Below are 19,072 nucleotides of genomic sequence, written 5' to 3' on the forward strand. Positions count from 1 at the left end.
GATTGAGGAAATACAAACCTTTATTTCCTTCTGCTAGGTTAACAAATAATGCAATACATAAAATATCAGGATAATGAATACTTTAAATGAATTTTTCCTGCCTACAGTCTATTCCCTCTCCTCTTCATCTGCAAAAATGGTCTTCCTCTTTCTTCCTCAGCAGTATTCTGTATTTTTCTGTATCTGTCCAGCAGTCTCAGTCTACCTTTATTTGCCTCCATACCATCACTGTGATTTTCCTTCTTCCCTCCTTTCATGTTTGATGACAAATGATTAGGCTGGTGCCATGCTCTTCAGGTAGCTGTTCTTTCAAGGAGAAACTTTATAATGGATCGTTATTTAGGTTATAAAAGGTTATTGTCAAAGACCGATTTTAAAAAAAACAACACAGCATGGTCTTTAAATTTATTTACAGAATAAAATAGGAGGAGGGTTGTTTTCTTTGAATTGGTTTTCTGCATTTTTAGAGTTGTGTTTAAATATTTAAATATTGCCATAATAATATCCGATACTATAAGTGGTAGCACCACTTTTCTTTCAAGTATGTCTTTTTGAGATACAATTTATTCTTTTACATATGTTAACTTTCCATCCCAAGGGAAATGACAACTCTAAATTAAAAGATGTATGTAGGCTTTTCAGAAGGATGGTAGTGAGTACATGATTCTCTAAAACTCTAGTTTTAATATGGTAAATTGGACTGTACTTTGAATTTGCAGATTAAGATAAACCCTGGAGAGTTCTAGTCAAAATTACCATATGCTTTGTGTGTCCTGGGATTTTACATTGTGCGAATTTATTGTGTTATTCAAGCATATCTTTTTCCTAGAATAGGAAAGGTATCACAGGAATGTTCTTCCTTTTCGGGTTCCAAAATGAAATATTTTGAGTTCAAACTGCACTTTTAAACTTAAAACTGCCCTGAAAATAATTGGCGTTATTCCTTTTCTTAACTCTTACCAATTTGGACAGGACGATTTAGTTTCTGTAGCTGCTAACATGATGTTTAGTGCACTACCCTCTGTAGGACACTAAAGTAACTGCACTTCTGCCTGTCGGGTGGAGAAGGAAAAGGAGAAGAATATTTTTCTTTGCGTTAAGATTACTTCATTGTACTGTTACAAATATTATGTGGAATATTTTAAGTATTGTGTGCTTCTAGGTTAAATGGAAATAAATTTTATATTACCGTGTTCTGTTTTGCATAAGTTGTTTCAGTTCACTTACTTTACTTGAGCAGAACACTGTATTTTTCTAAAAAGTAAATTGCAATTCTGAAATGACCAGTAGAGAATATATAAAAAATGCTATAATTTTATAAGATCTAAGAATAAATCTTTAAAATATTTAGATATCACTGTTTAAATAGCCCTATATTTGTCAGAATCTGAGCTTAATTTCATAATAACTATTTTTAAATGCTATTTTAATGAGACTTTACATAGCATTAGTTCCCAATCATCACATTGATAATTAAACATAAATAAATAAGTCTTTTTTTCAGTTCTTAGTGGAAATGAATATAAAGTGTAAGTTAAATGTGGTAGTACAAGAAAACTTGCTCAGTGATTTTTTTTAAAGTAGCACCATAAATTTACCTGAACTCTTTCTCTGGTACTCTTTCTCTCTGTTATATTTAAGAGATCTTAATTTCAGGGAGAAGAAAGGGCTGGCTATAAAGTGACTGTATCTGCTGACTTGAACTAGAACAGAAAGCTGCAGATCAGAATAGAAATAAGAGTTGTTAAAATTTTGTGTTACAAGGATTATTTTTTTTTCTTTAGTGAAAACATTTAATTCAGTCAAATACAGGCCAAGCTTTAGTTTTAAAAAACTATAGACCATAGTTTTAAAATGCTCTAGTAGTTCACTACAGTAGAATTTATAATAGGAAAACTTAATTTCAAATGGAGGTATCATGCTCCTAATAATGGAGATGAAGCATATATTCATGCCACAAAATGGATAGTACGGTATTTCAGGACAGATCTAAGCTACTGGATAACATCAGAAATGGGATAAACACATCTGTAAAGAATGGATGTAAGTATTAGAAGTAGATTCATACCTCTCCTTAATTCCAGTTACAGAAAATACCTACATACAGATACACCTAGGTTTGTCACAGATGAAATACAAACGTGTTTGTGTTATGAAAAGAGATTTAGCTGACAATTTTGTAACACTAGTTTTGATAGTCGTGAACATCATAAAAATACACTAAGGTTGTATTTTAATCAAAAGCATCATTTGTGTATTGAGATAACGTTTTTTTAATGTTTTTATTTTTTGCAGTCTGAACCAGAGGGTTTTTCTCACTTCCACTTGTATGTCTGTGCTGCCTTCCTTGTCAGGTGGAGGAAAGAGATCCTGGAAGAGAAAGACTTTCAGGTAAGTGAAGAGTTCTGTAATACAAAAATCTGGGGATATTTTTTAAGCACAGGTCAGAATTTATGAAATTCAGGTTCCTAACGTTACATGGGGATGAATTTACAACAAAGCAGTAGCAGTTGCAACAAGACTGATGGTGTCTGACTGTTAGAGTTCTTCCAAAACTTAAACCTGAAGTGGTGGGCTGTAAACAGTAGATGCTTACTCCTTGTTCATTCTAGAAAAAATAAAAATAAAAATGCTATTTAAACTGAGACGTAGAAGAAATGATTTCTGGAGATGCTGTGATAAGTAAAGCGTGGGTATTTCAAAAAGAAAATTTCTGAAAAGCTAACTAGATTTTTTTAAAACCTTAAATACATTACTGTAGTTATGTATTTAAGAGCTCTCATCTCTATAACATTCCAGAATTACTCTAACAAGTTTATGTTCCTTTTTTCAAAAAAATCTAGGCAAGCAGCCTTTTAAGATAAGGAGCCTGTTTTTCAGGCATAAATAAAAGGGCTGTAGTTATATTTATTTCAGGTCTTATATTTCAAAGCCTTACATTTGTCCAGCTGAGAGCATGTCTGGTAGTTGTTTGGAATCAGATTTGAATAGTGTAAATAGGCAAATAATTTGTGTATCCACATAGAAGTTCAGTTAGTTTTGTGAACTGGTGACAGTTCCCTTTCATAGAATTTTTTTATATTAAGTTTTACTCTCTGATGCACATGCAATGCCTAAAAGGCATTAAAGGCCTGTTTACAGGCTGGCTGTAAACAAACCATGCTGCAAAGCCTGCACCATTTCCTGCCCCAGGGAAATGGTCTGTTACCAGCTTATTTTCTCTACAGCTGACTGAACTCTCTTGCCCTGTACAAATGAACCATTGTGTGAATCTGTGTATCATTTCAATCTATTTTATCTTTCTTTGTAAAACGATTTATTCAGACCATTTTAACTGTCATTGCCTATCTTTGCAATAAATAAAACCCTAAGGGCACAACATAACTACTTTAATTTATACTACCTGCTAGTGCTGTCAGATTTTCTCAATTTATGGTATTTTGTCAAAACTAACTTCAGTGTTGGTAGCCATACCGCTCAACTATAATTGTTCACTGCTAATACTTCTTATTAATTTGTTCTCCATTGATTTTCTGCATCAAAGTTCATAACATTTTTCTCCTCCCTACCAAATAAGTTACAACTAAGTTTAAAGTGCATAATGATCCCAGGGTAAAGTACTGTGAAGATTTTTCTCCTTATGTATGTTCAGAGTTTTTTATTTATTTTATTTTTATTTATGTAATAATTACAGGTATGTCTTCATGGTTTAATTTCTTTATAGGCTATGTAAACTTGATTATGAAGTTCATAAATTAGGAAGACAGTGGAACACATTTATCAGACTGCCTTAGGTTGCTTACCACATAGAAAAGCAATTAGCAATTTTGAGGATCTATAGGCCAGTGGTAGTTTTATCACTGTTCTATATTATCACTAAAAAGCTTCATCTTCTTTATTGTGTAGCATCAACTTTTAAAATGTTTAAACTAAATTGCTATCAGTTCTCCAAATGATACTTCTCTCCCCCCAGGCAAGAATAAATCCACTGTTCTTCCACTTCGTTAGCAATAGCTGTATTGTAAACCACTGCCTATTCTACAAACATCTAGCTCAAGTAATAGTAGGGGGTTTAAACTATGCTGGCAAATTGGAAAGTTTGGTATATGCTGTTGGACTATTGTCATTGCATTGAAATCACATCACTGAGAAGTCCTAATTATAGCACGTTTTGCGCTGAAATTTTGTGGTCTGTAAATTGTGAATCATCAGCATGTGCATCCAGTCATTTCTCTTGTACATAGCGTGTGTTGTATTTGTTTTTCTGCATATGACGTAATTGAGGCAAGGCTCTACTAATTGTCAGGCAGAGGGCCTGGTTCTTTAGTGCTAGCTGTGAAAACTCACGCTTTGCTTTTACATACATATTTGACCTCTTTCCCTAGACATAAAAAAATGCACAGGAATTTTAAGTCAGAATAATTTCCCCAGAAAACCGGATATGTCAATATGCCGGATGAGACAATGAGCAGGTCTTTGATCAAAGACCCATTTTAAATGACTTGATTATGCAGTACTATTTCTTATTATTTGATGAAATACATTATCAGTAACGTTACAGGCAGAATGAGCACAGAAAATAATAATTGCTCTTAAGATACTCATTTCCATTCTTTTAAGTCTGTCTTGCTGCAAACTAAGCAATCAGCATGCGATGTTGATTCTTCCTCATAGAAACCAATTAATTAATGCTTATATAATAAATGTTCAGCTGTGCATGATAATAGTTCTTTATTACAGACAACATTTGAATATCCTATTTGTTTGTTTGTTTGTTTGTTTGCTTGTTATTGTTATGTAGTAGAGAATGAAATTTAGCAATGAAAGGAGTTAGGCTGACTGGACTAATAACATGAAGTGATACAACCTGAAAACTTCTACTTGGTACTTAGTTTACATCTGTGCAACAAATCATTATTATAACAAAGGAAGTAAGTTTTTTTTGAAGGAAGTAGATAGAGGAAGAAATAAATGTTGAGGTTCAGGACTCCAAATATTCAAATGATTATGCATATATATATGTATATTGGGTTTATATATAAATAAGTGTATATAAATAATGTATGTATAAATTTGTAACAGAAGCATATAAATGTGTGTAGATGGTAGTCTCATATTTTTTGTGTTTGAAAGAACAGAATAATGCAAGACCATAATCAAGTAAGTCATGATAGAAGTTGTGTTCATTTTAATCTATTAAAGTTATTATGAGAGCAAGTTACTGTTCTCACTTCTGTCTAGCTGGTTAAGTATAAAATATCAAAGTAGAACTAATTTGAAATGTGAGATTTGTGGGTTAACATATCTTTTAGAAACAGACAGGTGAGGAAAATGTGATACTTTTTCTGTAAATGTAGAACAATTTACAACACAGCCTACAAGAGTGAGCCTTTCTATTGCTCAGCATATTTTAGAGTATGACTTCCTGTTATTCATTTTCCTAACTACAAATGTAATTCCAAAATTCTCCCTAATTCATGGGAGAAATGTGAATGGTTAATATTGTTAAGTGATAAATTATTCAAGCATGATTTTGAGCATATATAGAATTAAAACATTAAGTTCAACATCCATATTTTCTATTAATGTTGCATACAGGATATTTGAAGGATTTGTAAGAAAGCAGAACGCTTGGGACCAGGATCAGTTATGAAACTTAATATAAGCTAATAGTAATGTTGGACTGATACTGACCTAACTGTTGGATATTAGAGATTTAGTTCAAATTATCAGTTTAAGTAAGCTGTCGTTTTGTTGACACTGCTGATCTATAAAAATGTGTTCAGCATGTTGTTGGAAGCAATCTGTCTTGCAGATTTTTTTTTCTTCGTGATGCTAAGATATGGGCTTTTCTATCTAGCAGGCATTTTCACCTATGCTGTCATTAACCCACATCTTTATTACTACAATGTCCTTTTCTTTGGCTTTGACAAATGCATTTTGGCTTCATTTATATTCATGCAGACTGCAAAGAAGCTGTAAAGATCATTTTTCAGTCCATCATTTTTCCTTGCTGTTCACCTTCTTTAACTTCCTTTCCTTTATGGCACCAAGGAAAACTAGGGGCTTTCTATTTCGAGGCCGTTAATGGACTAATACTAACACCTTTCATGTCATCTCATGGTCTGTACTGAGATGCCGACTGCCACTTTATCAGCCAGTGATGACAGCTGCCTCATCACGTGCTCCTGAGTTCTCATGAAGGTATTTGTGCTGTCTCCCATGTTAACCACATTACCTAAATGGAGCACTTAATGCAGATCTTGTTACTTTTATCAAAATCCTTACGTAAGTTCTGTTTTTCTGTGATGCCCAGAACAGATTTGCCAGGTAGGCTATAAGGCTGTTAATAGCACTTACAGTCACATTCACTAGTTTTTTTGTTGCTTTTTTTCTATGAATTTCCTGTCTCTTGATACGTTCTTGAGTAATGAAATCTTTGGGGTAGTGACCGTTCTTCCTTCTGATTTATATAATCTTTAAAATAACGACTCTTGAATCTGAGTAAATGGTAGTGAGCAGTCTCATTGACCTTGTGAGCAAAATGAATGTGTGCACAATTGTCTGTTTCAGTAAAATGCTGAAAAATGCTTGATGTTTTTCAAATGTTGCCTTGTAGTGAAGTATTACAAGCTAATGTTAGTTGAAATGATGAAAGATGATCTTCCTACCTCATATGATCAATAAGATTTTAAGGAAAACCAGTTAATTATTATTATTACTTATGAAAAAGTTTATGCTTTCCAAAGTTGTGATCAGATTTATTCTGCAATTTAATCTCAGTTTTTGCGTATGTTTTTAAATGGGTGCCCATGTCAGAGATTAGTGAAGTATTTCACGGTGCCTGCGTTTGAATGAAAGACATACAGGCTGTCTTCAGCTTACTGATGCAGGAAGTCCTCTCAGCCTCTTCAGTTTGTTTAATCTTTCATTCTCTGTTCAATGGGCTTTTAATTAGAATCAGCACAGGGTGAGGATGTTCACTTCTGCCTACCACTCTTTTTCAATCTCAGCTCACTGTTGAGTGTTTTTCCCCTTCTCACACAGAGAAGCCCAAGTTAATGTCTTCCCGTTTGTGGTAAGAATACTAATATTTGAAGTCATGTTTAGCACATGAGCTTGCTCTTTTACTGTTTTTTGTCTTACAGTTGTCAGCATTTTTGGAGTGTAAAGGCAGTTGGTCATGCCTGTAGTCAGTTTTCTGCCTAGCAGATTCCCAAATTCCCAAAGCATTGTGTTATTCCCTGGAATAGACAAATAACACTTTAGGAAGAAATTCGATTTCAAAGGGTGTTGAGGCACTGAACCAGGTTGCCCAGAGAAGCTGTGGATGCCCCATTTCAAGGCCAGGCTGGATGGGGCTTTGGGCAACCTGGTCTGGTGGGAGGTGTCCCTGCCCATGGTAGGGGGGTTGGAACTGGGTCATCTTTCAGGTCCCTTCCAACCCAAACCATGCTGTGATTCTGTGAATGCTGTTTTCAGAATGAGCAGACCCTTGACAGCTGAAAGTTACTAGCTTGTATTACTTCAGTCTTAATTTTAAAATTAAAGAAAAAAAACAAACAACTACAAAAACAAACAAACAAAACAAAACAAAATGTATTTCTTGCAGAGGAATTGACACCTGTATTTTATTTTGTATTAATATTCAAAATAAAGCTGAAATAATCAAGACTGTTTAAAAATTTTGAGCTATTGAGAATATGTTCCTTTCCTACAAACGTTTTCTGAGAACATACAGGTGATGAGTCTGTTGTCTCCTTATTTTGTTCTTCGACATGCCTGCCAGTTTTTTTCTTTACCATATTGCAGATTTTATATAAAATCACAAAGGAGTCTGTAGCTTTCATCTCTCAGCATTTGAACTGCTAAATTTATTCAGGGTATATTTTTTATTGCACTTTTTATGCGAACTAACATTTCTAATACAGGAGATTCTTACATGTGAGCTAAAATCCCTTGAAAAAGAAAATTAGAAAGAAACACAAATCTGATTCTGCACACTTGTCAGAGGTGTGTATTTGTTACAGCTGCACAAGTTACAGAATGTAACTGTGCACCTTAAAATGAGATTAGAAGTTAGTTACAGAAGAGACTGAATAACAAGATGCCTGGAAGGCAAATTGCAGTCTTTGAATAATATCTGCCTAGTGTTAGGATGTTTTTTTTTTCTTCATGTGTTCTCTAATGTCAAATGACCAAGTAGTTTTATTTCATGGTCCTTTATGAGGGATAATTTGTGCAATTTTATATTGCTGCCTGCATGAGTAACGGGTTTTATTTTAGAAAGTTTAATATGAATATATTTCCTGGTTATTATATTATTATTATTATTCTATAGAAACATGTAAGATATCAGAACCATGATTTTACACCATCTATTCCTGCTCAACTACTGTATTATGGTTTTCTCTGGTCTTTTTTGATCTTGTTCTATATTATGATACACGTTTTTTAACAGTTACTTTCTCTGAATTATCCTTTATAGAAATACAGGTCTTCCCACTTCACATGATATGAGCCATAGCTAATAAAAGTACTGTAAAGCTAGCTTCTTGTGTGTACAATGGTAGAAATTTGCTACTGCAGTAGAATGTTTCTCAATTAAAAAAAAAAAAAAAAAAGTTTCTTCTGAGTATCATAAAAATTGACCAATACGTAATGGATATTGAAGAAAAGATCAGAGATAAATGAAATATGGTTGGTAACAAAAGTTGTTAATTGCAAATAGTCTGTGCTGCTGAAAAGTTAATGTCTCCATAGTGAGTATTCTGATTTTTGTTTTTCATGTAATCACAACAAGAACAGTTATCAGTGGCTGGAATACACTTGGATAATAGCAAATATAGAGGTATATAGCACACAGTAGAGTAACGAAGCCCACAGATCCCACCTTTTGTTTGAGCTTGTTGGTAATAACTCTTCTAGCTTGATAAGCTCACCTTTATCTTAGGGATATTTTAGCTGAACCTTTTCTGGCTACTGTTCGTTCATAAACAAGTATGTGCTATTCCATGTTTGATTCCCTCTATCCGGCAGCTCCTTACCCTTCTACCTGTCTCCTACTTTGAAGACAGACTTTTCTTTCAGAAGCTTTACAGCTTTGTCTTTACAGCCTTGATACAACTTTTACCTTACAGCGACTTGACAGAAGGAAACCATTTTAATCATTTTTCACCGTAATTAATGTGTATAATTTTATAGTTATTCTGTAAGAGCTCTTTTTGTTCAGAAAAGTTCATAAAACCATGAGATGCTTCAGTATGGAAAGGATCTCAGCAGGTGTTAAGTTGCACTCAACTTGCAGCTCAAAGCAGCATCAGCTGTGAGTTTAGTCCAGGCTTTATGCAGTTGGGTCCTGAAAACCTCCAAGAACCAGAGACTGCACACCCTGAATACTTCCTCCCAGGTTTTGCAGTATCACAAAGACAAACATTAGGACAAATGCCTTAATGGTTCGGTGCCAGTGGTTCGGCGCCCCACTGGGTTTGAGTCAAACTTAGATGGAGTGAAATGCTGAGCAGAAATCGTTATGGTAAACTAAGATCTGATGGGATCTGTCTTTGTGTTAATGCTTTTAGAGCAGCCCTGCATACTGAACAGAGTTGTTTTTGTAACAGAGGAGAGTTTACCCCTCTTCTTTGTAAGCTACAAGATAAGATGGTTTTGTAGTCCTGGATCCTGTGCTCCTTAGCTCCCCCTCTTCTAACTGGGCCTTTTCTGTGAATGTCTCAAAAGCTGGGAAGAGGTAAAGACTGTGAGCATGGAAATACTTCTAATCTTAAGGAGCCTGATTTAAGGTTAGACTTAAGAAGCTGACTTAAGAAGCTGGAAGCACTGCAGTTTTAGTTGTGGAATGCTGTAGCTAGCAACCTGGAGTTGAGTATTAGTGGGAGATGGCTGGGAGTTAGCAGTGTTACATCATTTACATTCAGAGCAGCCAACTTGCAATAATTAATTACTGACATTATTTATTACTGTGTATGCAAAGAGCTTAATCAGCTAGGAGTGTGGTAAAAATTGTATCTAAATGCAGTTTTGTAAGGGGACCAAACACCAGGCGCCTTTTGGTCCCGACTTCAGCCATCACAGCCCCATTTTAGTGGCTCTGTTAAGAAGTCAACTTACTTAAAAGCTTGTGTATCTTTTGATTGTCATCAATATCTTGACTTAATCTCCACACTAGCATATTTTAAAGCAAATGGAGGAGACATTTTATCTTACAGCCTTAGAAATACAACTTCAGTCTCATATAAATTATGATTGCAAAATTTAATATTGATTTTAAATATAAGGGATAGACTATATAATCCTTCTTTTACCTTCAGGAAACTAGCGGTGCTTGTATTGTACCAGGAGGAGGACTTGTCCTTTGTCTAGGAAGTAGCTGGAAATTTGACCAGTTTATATAGTACACTAAAAATGGTTTAAGAAGCATGAAAAAGGGAAATAAAATTCCTATCACTACCCTTTCTTATCTCTGAGGCTTCAGTGTGGCTTTCTGTGACCTTTCTTCTTTTGATGAGGCTGTAGGCATATTTTTCCTATTATATGTGTAGTTTGTCCTGAAAAGCTGGACTGTATATGCAAAACTGACAATACAAATCTGCAAAAAAAAAAAAAATCACTTCTGATTTATATTTCATTCAGATAGCAATGTGTATTTTTACACTTGAATTCATCTCTTGTTCTTTCTTCTGCTTGAGTTGAACACTTTGAACTCTCGAGCCAAGAGTTCATGGTAATAATGTGTTAGTCATCTGACTTTTTAGAACTGATACGTAACTTATCTCCAGTAATCTCCAATTGTTTTATATTCTGTATCTGAATATGAAATCTGCACATCTGTTTCTGTTGCCTTTTCTCCATCTAGTAGCCTTCCCAGAAGTCATGGTTACTGTTTAATTTCTTTTTTTCAGAGGTTGTAAATAGTAAAATTACAAGTTATAGTGCAATTATATTGAACTGCTGGTAGCTTAAATATATATTTTTGCTGCTGAAACCGGGAAGTTATTCTGTGCTATGAACTAGTTTAATAATAACAGATAAATCACAGGGGTCAGTGGAAACTCAGCCTTGATCTCTCCAAAGCAATTGAGCAAAAATAGAGAAAGTCCTTGGGAAGCAGATTTAACTGCCTACTGCTGCCATGGCTTGCCTTAGGAGATCTGTCTAGTTTTTAACAGACCCATCTTCCACTCTAGAGTGTTTAATTTTTTTTTCCGTTTATAATGAAGTAGGATTGCTGAAACAGAAAGTTTTCAGAATCACTGTAGAAGGAGATTAGTTCTGCAAAACTGACATACTGCATCAGTAGGGCTTCTTGGGAATGCAGCATGAGAAATAGAAAGGTGGAACCCTGATGAGAAGCAGGATTAGGGGCTTCAGGTTTTTATATTGACAGAAGTAGAATACATACACTTTTCTTAATTTTTGTCATCTTTTATAAGTAGTCTTTGAGTGCTTTAATTTAGTAACTTTGTTCTCATTTTTACCCTAAACTGTTTTAAGCATATTTTCAAGGCATATAGCTTTTAACAAGTCAGTTATTACTCAGGAGTTTGACAAATCTGAAAATCAAGGTGCAGGAACAAGTAACAAGTGTCTTCTTCCCTGGCACATTACTTGAGAACATCTAAAAGGGAACAAGGTGCACTGCTGTAAAAGCTGCAGGGGCTGCTTCTAGAGTAAATGTGTAAGAGGTAAGAAGAATATAGAGAACTGTTTTCCAGTGACATCCAGCTACCTCTTCTTGCAAATAGCTTGGGAGTACGTGTGAAAAGCGAGGATCTTAAGAAATCTTATGTCACTCATCAGAGCAATTTAGACATATTTTGACACCATTATTTTTCTTAATTAGCTATATTAGACCATTTTTTTTATTACTAATAGGTTGTTTAAAATGGTGTATAACATGCTAATGCCTCTGAGATGATACAGAAATACCAGTTTTCCCAGAATGATTAACATGGAATGCAATAAGTTGTGAAAATTTGCTGAATGTACAGGAAAGTAAATCATTTGTACATGTGTGAGTGTATAATGCTTCTATATATTTTATGCTATGAAGAAAAATCTAAGAAGGTATAGTCATTTATAATCCTGAATACTTGGTCTGTTTTTTTTTTCTCCATGTAAGTGTGCGCGCCACTTGAAAAATTGCATTTGGAAAGTGTTTTTCTTCAGTTAGTTCAAAGTAAGTTACTACTTGAATAGTTTGCTTTTGAGATAGTCAGGGATTATGCTGGTACTGCAGATGAATGATCAAATTAAAAAGTTTGAGCACTGAAAGTGCACTTTCATGCCTGGATTTCATGTGCAACACAGAACAATTCATTAACTTCTACCCCTTCCTTCGTGCAGAACAAAATCTTTGATAACAGCTTTAGTGTAATTGACAGCTGAGGTTGTAATGCCATGTATTAGTAGGACTGAGCTGTACCTCTGAGGTTTTGCAGCGTTCCTCAAAAAAGAGCAAAGCAAGTATGTGACAAAATTAGCAGCCGCTTGTATTTGCTAATTTAATTCTATGCTACATTAGCTAATATTTGTCTTCCTTGTTTTTCAAATATTAATCTTCTAAGTAACAGAAAAGAAAAATGTTAGCCAGGTTCATAGTTCAGTACATGTATTACATGTAGATACTATTATGTTAGAGGGATCTGTTAGATTGGAAATTGGTTACATTATGTAGTTAGGCTTAAGGTTTAATGAAATAAAGCCAGTCCTATGAGCCAGGTCTAAATTAGAAATAAAGTAAGTTTAAATTACATTTCCAGTCAGTGGAAGGACATGGGTGAACAGCCACTTGTGATCACACCCTACGCTCTGCAAATATTTATTTCGCTCTATTAATTATAAAAGATTATGGCACTACCAGAAGCCAGAGTTTTAATTCCTGCTGTCAGGAGGTCAGTGAAGGAGGAGGGAGGGAAGCCCTTAAGCACTCGGGAGCAAATCCAGTGAGGACTGCTGAATAGAGAGAAGGAGGTAGTAATTCCACTTGTAAAACTTGCTGTTGTGTGGAGAAAAGCTGTGGAGCACAGTGTTTATGCAATTTGTATTGCTTGAAGGATGATGCCTTTAAATTCTGAAGGTTTTGAAGGGAATGAAAAGATTTTGAAGGGAACGAAATGCTTTCAGCATGCATTCACTCTTCAGGGGCAGAAGGCACTCAGCTATGGCGGAGTCCCAAGCCCGTTGTGTGCAACAAAGTGAAAACCTTGGAGCATTGTGTTGGGAACATTTGTGGGGTGAACACTGGAGGTTCCTCTGAAGAAAGGACGGGAAAGCTTGGGAAAATCTTTATTATGTTAGTCTCCTTGAAATCATAAGTGTATAATACATGTTGTGCTCAAGCCCAGTAAAAATAGAATTCTTTTCCAGCTCTAGCTCTATTTTTTTGTTGTTGTTGTTTGTTTTTGGATTTATGGATTTTAGTATTATAACTTCTAATACATGTTTTTGGTGGAAGACAGATCCATATGGTACTAAGAGGAAAATTATTTCAAATGCACAAAAAATAAGATGCCTAATCTCTATTCCTGGACATGTTATTGTTAGCTTCTATTTAGTAGTTAGTATTATCTGAATAAACTCTAGAGATTTTATTTTGAGTGCATTTTTATTTTATTTACATTTATTCCATAAAATCATACTATGCATTCTGTATACTCTTAACAATTGCAGATGTAATACATTTTTATTATTTATTTTGAACTATTACTATTCATATTACTATTCATTTTCTGTAGTGACTAATGAGCAAAGATAAAAAATAAATAAAAATAAATAAAATTAAAAAAAAAAATACTGCCAGTTTGCCATCATACTGCTTTGTCCCTGACTAGTCTGTATAGGATCAGAGTTTCTTAAGGAAGGGTAGATTTAAAAAAAAAAAAAAAAAAAAAAGTGAAGACTATGGAGACTGAATTTGGAATCATGCCAATAAAATTCTTTCTCAAATTGGGTGCTGTAAAAATGGTAGCATCCTAACACTTTAAAGTTGTAAAGTTGACTACCTAGTGTTACATATCTGCAAAGTTCAGCAGCATACCAAAATCTTTATTTAATTATTTTCCCTGAAACTTTTGTAGTTTTATGTGATTAGATTGATCCCATTAACCTTGCAGTGCTATTGGTCAGGTTTTCCTATTTGCCCCAGGAATTCATTCTCAATTTTTTAATGGAAATTGCTTAATGAAATTTGTACCAGATTAAGTGTTTTTTTTTTCTCTATTTATTTTCATTAATGCTGTTATTTTAATTGCAGAAAAATGTTTAATGTGATTTTATGTCCCTTACTTGATGGTTCTTGTCCAAGGTAGTCCTTGCAGAATGAAATGAGACAATAAATAGGCCCAGCAAGAAAAATGCAATTTATGGAGTAAATGAGACTGACCTGGACTGAATGGAGTCTAATCACTGTTGCTTTAAAGGAGGTTTCTTTAGGAACAGTATTTCAGAGACTGTGGTTTTTGGGTCCATATATTCTGATGAGTTCCTAAAGTGTTCAGGCATAAGCTATTTAATGATTCGTAACAACAGTTGCCTGAAGTGAAGAGCAGTACTTGGACTTTTTTTTTTCTATTTTTTTTTCTTTCCCTCTTTCCAAGGCTGTATATTCTGAAATTCTTTCTAGAAAGGTTTTAATGGTTAACTGCTGCAGGATTTTGTAGGGTGCTGGGGTGCTGTTGTATTGTTGTTGGAGTAAACTACAAAGCAGAAATCATACAAGTAATGCTCACTGGACTTACGAAAAGCAAATAAAGTGATTTCTCCAGTTAGTTGATCAGTATTTAATAGTGAGAAACACTGTATGTTTTGTGTTGTTCCTTATATTTTATATTAATCTTTGCTGAATTATGCTTCTCAATATAAGACACAAGTGATTACAAAAAGTATTATAAGGTTCTGTATTATTTTACAAGTGTAATAAGCATTGGAAGTAACTTATTGTCATTTAACTATTTCAGCTCATAAAATAATTTTAGAGTGCTGTTTGAAAGTGGGTTACGTTTTATTATTTTTTTTCTTAAAAAACAGAACTGTATACTTACTGCTACGACTGATGGTTGCCATATATACATTTTAAGTTTCTCCATGTTATCAGCATATTGCACAGAGTGTGGGTAGGTTTAAATACAAATCTAATGATGTTATTTCCAAGATATAGAGGATTCACAGTTTCGTTGTGTTTCTCTACAGAACATAGAGAAATGCTTTAGCAAATCTGTAGTGTTCAGAAAAACACATTATTTATGCTTCTGGTGTGCAAACAGCACCATTAATCCAAAATTAGGAAAATGTAATACTGTACTAGAACTCATAAATCAATAGCTTAATCAAGTCAAGTTGGTGGGAAAATATTTTTTATTTCCAACCCTTTATAAGAGTATCGCCCACAAGGAGGAAAAAGGCCTTTCAGGAAGAGAGGACACTTGACAGCCTCTAACAAATGTAGTCATTGTATCAGTAGGTTTTTTTGAATAACTTTTGCTAAACTCTTTAAATTGTTCTCAGCAGAGTTTCATAGTTGCATTTAATTGAGATGCTGGAATGGTTAAGTAGTTCTGATTGCATCTAAAATCACATTAATAATAGAATCTAAATAGAATCCTATTTCACTTATTCTGGGAAAAAATATTTGAAAAGTATATACATAAAATACAATGGATATGAAGAATATCATTTGTCTAACAAGGACTTGTTTTTGTTCACTCATCCATAAGTAGTTCCTTGATAGTCCTCTGGGTCTTTGGATGGTTTTAAGTGAAACAGAATAATAATTCAGTTTTGACTTCAGCTGAATTATTTGACAAATCCAACTCACCATTTTTAGTAAATGCCGCTGCCTAGGAATTAAATTGTACACTGAGAGAAAAATGCATAGTTTTCTGAATATTTCAAGCAGGACCTCAGGGATCCAGCCACACACGGTTGTTGCAGAAATACAATCATACTTCTTCTCAAAGCATATTCACTTGGGTATATTAAGAATCCGTAAAAATAAGTTCAGCAAATAGGTTTAAATCCAAAAATGTTTTGCAAATATGCAGAGTAAATCAAGCATAATTTGCACAGCGTTTTACCACAATGTCAAGGTAAAGAACGTCAAGGATGTCTTTCCATTCTGAAGTTGAGACTACAGCATGTCATTGTTAATTGTGCATAATAGGATACTGGCAGCAAAAAAGCTGAGTTGAGGTTATTACATCCATATTTTTGGTATCATCCTTGTTTTTAAAAACTGCTGGTTACTGCATTCTGGATGTGCTGTTCTTAGTGGATCTTAAGTGGGTACCAAACCAGATAAGACTTTCTACAAACAGAAAATTAAATTACAACCAGAAATGTTAGGATTGGCAAAACTACAAAAGGTATGAAATCTCATTTCATGCTTAATAAATAAATAAATAAAGTAGGAAGAAGAAAGTCATCCAAATCAGAAAATGCTGTAGATGCTATCCGTTTGGTTAAAAAAAATAAAAGTAGCTTTTAATATTTTCATCTATGTATCTTCCAACTATAATTAGTGCATTGAAACAGCACAGAATCTGTGCTGTTTCACATAATTTTCCACGATGTTTGAACTTCTATCCACTTACAGAACAGTACACTTTTTGGAACAGGAAGTTTTTTTCATTCTTGCAAATTAAAAATGAATGTTTTTATCAGCCAAGACTTCGTTTTTGCTAGAGTACAATTGTGTTGTGTCTTGAATGATTTCATCATAAATATTTCTTTGTCAGAGTAAGCACCGAGTTTGTGTTAATTGCAGAATTATCATACTTTGCCTTCAGTAAAAGTACTTGTTGTAGCAAACAGCCTTAGGACAAAAGTGTCTACATGATTGTGTAGACATTTTGTTTAGAAGAGTAATGCCAGACTATCAGCGTGTCAACAAGTTTTATTGAAACTAATTCAGCTAAAAGTGATGTGGTGAATATCAACTGAATTGAGAAGGTTGGCCAAGAAAAAATGACTAACGCTAGCAGCATGAAATTAGAAGGTGTTTTTATATTTATGCTGTAACACCCAGTTCTAAAGACTTAAAGGGGAGCAAATTAGACACAGAATAAATATATATTTAACTTAAGGAAAAGTGAATTGATCTAAAAATGTGTTAATGAATATCACGAATTTAAGCAGCCTGGAAAAATTCCCAGTTTATTTTACAGTCTCTAATAGCCAGATATTCAGCGAAAGAAATTCAGTATTCAAAATTATCCTCTATGATGAAACAACTAACTTTCTTTGAAGGTGTAATCAAAATTGAAAGAAATTCAAATGTAAAGATTTTGATAGAAAGCTTGTTAAGGTGGTCAGTACACGGTAATGTTCAGTGGTTGGAATGAGGAGAAACTGGAAAGTGAGATCTGAGCTCTTATTTCTTATTCTAATTTGTGATATTTTTGTGGGCGAATCTTAAAGTTTTAGTTTTGTTTTGAAAGGTGACCACATATTAAGGCATCTTTGTATTCAGAGGTGGTACTTGCTCAATCATTACTTTCACAGAAGAGGAGGGAAAAGATCAAGTGTTTAGTCCATGAACTCAGTTGAATTCTGTGACTTCTCATTACTGACATCACTTATTCTTCTAAAAACCTACTTAAGAGAATAAGGGCTTCCAAAGTAGGACTTTACACTGAACACAACATGTCTTCCACCTCTTAATTAGCTTAATTAGGTTACTAATTCATGTTGTGAATGTAGAAGAATTTCCTGCTGGATAGTTAACTTCACAATCCATTAACTGAAATGATAAAATTTAGTGCAAATGTAGGATTTACATTAATTACATGATTTTCACATATATACCTACCTAAAGGATGCAAGTCTCAGACTGTTTTACATAAAAAAAGTGGCCCTATGACAAAGTGTTCAACATTACTGCTGTATTCACTTCTGTTTACTGGAAATATTTCTGGAAGCTTACACTAAATCTTACAGTATGTTTTTATAGTGTGATAAGAAAATTTTTACCCTGGATGCAGGGAGGGACAGGGCAGAAGGGACAGTGTAATTGTCAAACCCAATGAAAGAGCAGCTGTAGTTAGAAGAGCAGCTAAAAGTAGCTGTAGCTATGTGTAGCTATATGCACACAGTGATGTCTGTGCATAATGCTCTGGTGAGATTTTATGTCTTCTTTCTTAGCCCTGAATTAAAAATATTGTACGCAAGTCAAGGATTCTGATACTTTGCTAGGAATAAAATTAGGTGCTTTATTCTTGTAACTTGTAACTTGTAAAATGCTTTATACTTGTAACATTTTTTTTTCCAATTTTTTTTGAATGATATATCATCTCTACCCGAAGTGTTTTGTCTGCCTGTGAAGATGCAGAGACAGCACGGTTTGATTAATAGAACTGTTCTCTTTGGAAATGTTCTGTCCACCCATTTGACATCAGATCAGTTACTAAAATCTAGAGCCTTCAAAGTTCTGGCTTTGCAGATAAAATCTTCATTTATCTTCTTTTGTGATTTTTTTGGGTTCCCTTAGTAAATGAGAAAGACCCTTGTCAGTAGTCCCAAGAGTGACGTTATAAAATGGAGTGATTCTTCTCCTGCTGTCCGGGTTCCTACCAGTCTCTTTCAAATCATTTGATTAGAGTTGCTGAATAGTGTTGCTGAAGAGGCACAGTAAGAAACACCAGAAAAACCCAAACCGCAGAACTCCTGAAGATATAAAGAACACAGCTAAATATAGACTCTTTGGATCTAAAGAAAAAGAAGAAGTTTAACAAGGCCAAGTGCCGGGTCCTGCACCTGGGGCGCAATAACCCCAAGCAGAGCTACAGGCTGGGAGAAGAATGGTTGGAGAGCTGCCAGGCAGAGAAGGACCTGGGAGTGATGGTGGACAGTCGGCTGAATATGAGCCAGCAGTGTGCTCAGGTGGCCAAGAAGGCCAACGGCATCCTGGCTTGTATCAGGAACAGTGTGACTAGCAGGGCTAGGGAGGTGATCGTCCCCCTGTACTCAGCTCTGGTGAGGCCGCACCTCGAGTACTGTGTTCAGTTTTGGGCCCCTCGCTACAAGAAGGACATGGAGGTGCTTGAGCGGGTCCAGAGAA

General features: G+C 34.6%; 1 protein-coding gene across 1 annotated transcript in view; it reads left to right on the top strand.

Annotated features, from left to right (window-relative positions):
* Positions 1-19,072, top strand: part of TBC1D22A (TBC1 domain family member 22A) — a 181,688-nt gene that overhangs the window by 142,483 nt on the left and 20,133 nt on the right. Inside the window, exon 12 of the mRNA XM_032185604.1 lies at positions 2,296-2,391. Coding sequence (XP_032041495.1) covers positions 2,296-2,391 — 96 coding nt within the window. The remainder of the gene's footprint in view (positions 1-2,295; positions 2,392-19,072) is intronic.

Source organism: Aythya fuligula, chromosome 1 (genome assembly GCF_009819795.1).
Source record: "Aythya fuligula isolate bAytFul2 chromosome 1, bAytFul2.pri, whole genome shotgun sequence".
Lineage (NCBI taxonomy): Eukaryota > Metazoa > Chordata > Aves > Anseriformes > Anatidae > Aythya > Aythya fuligula.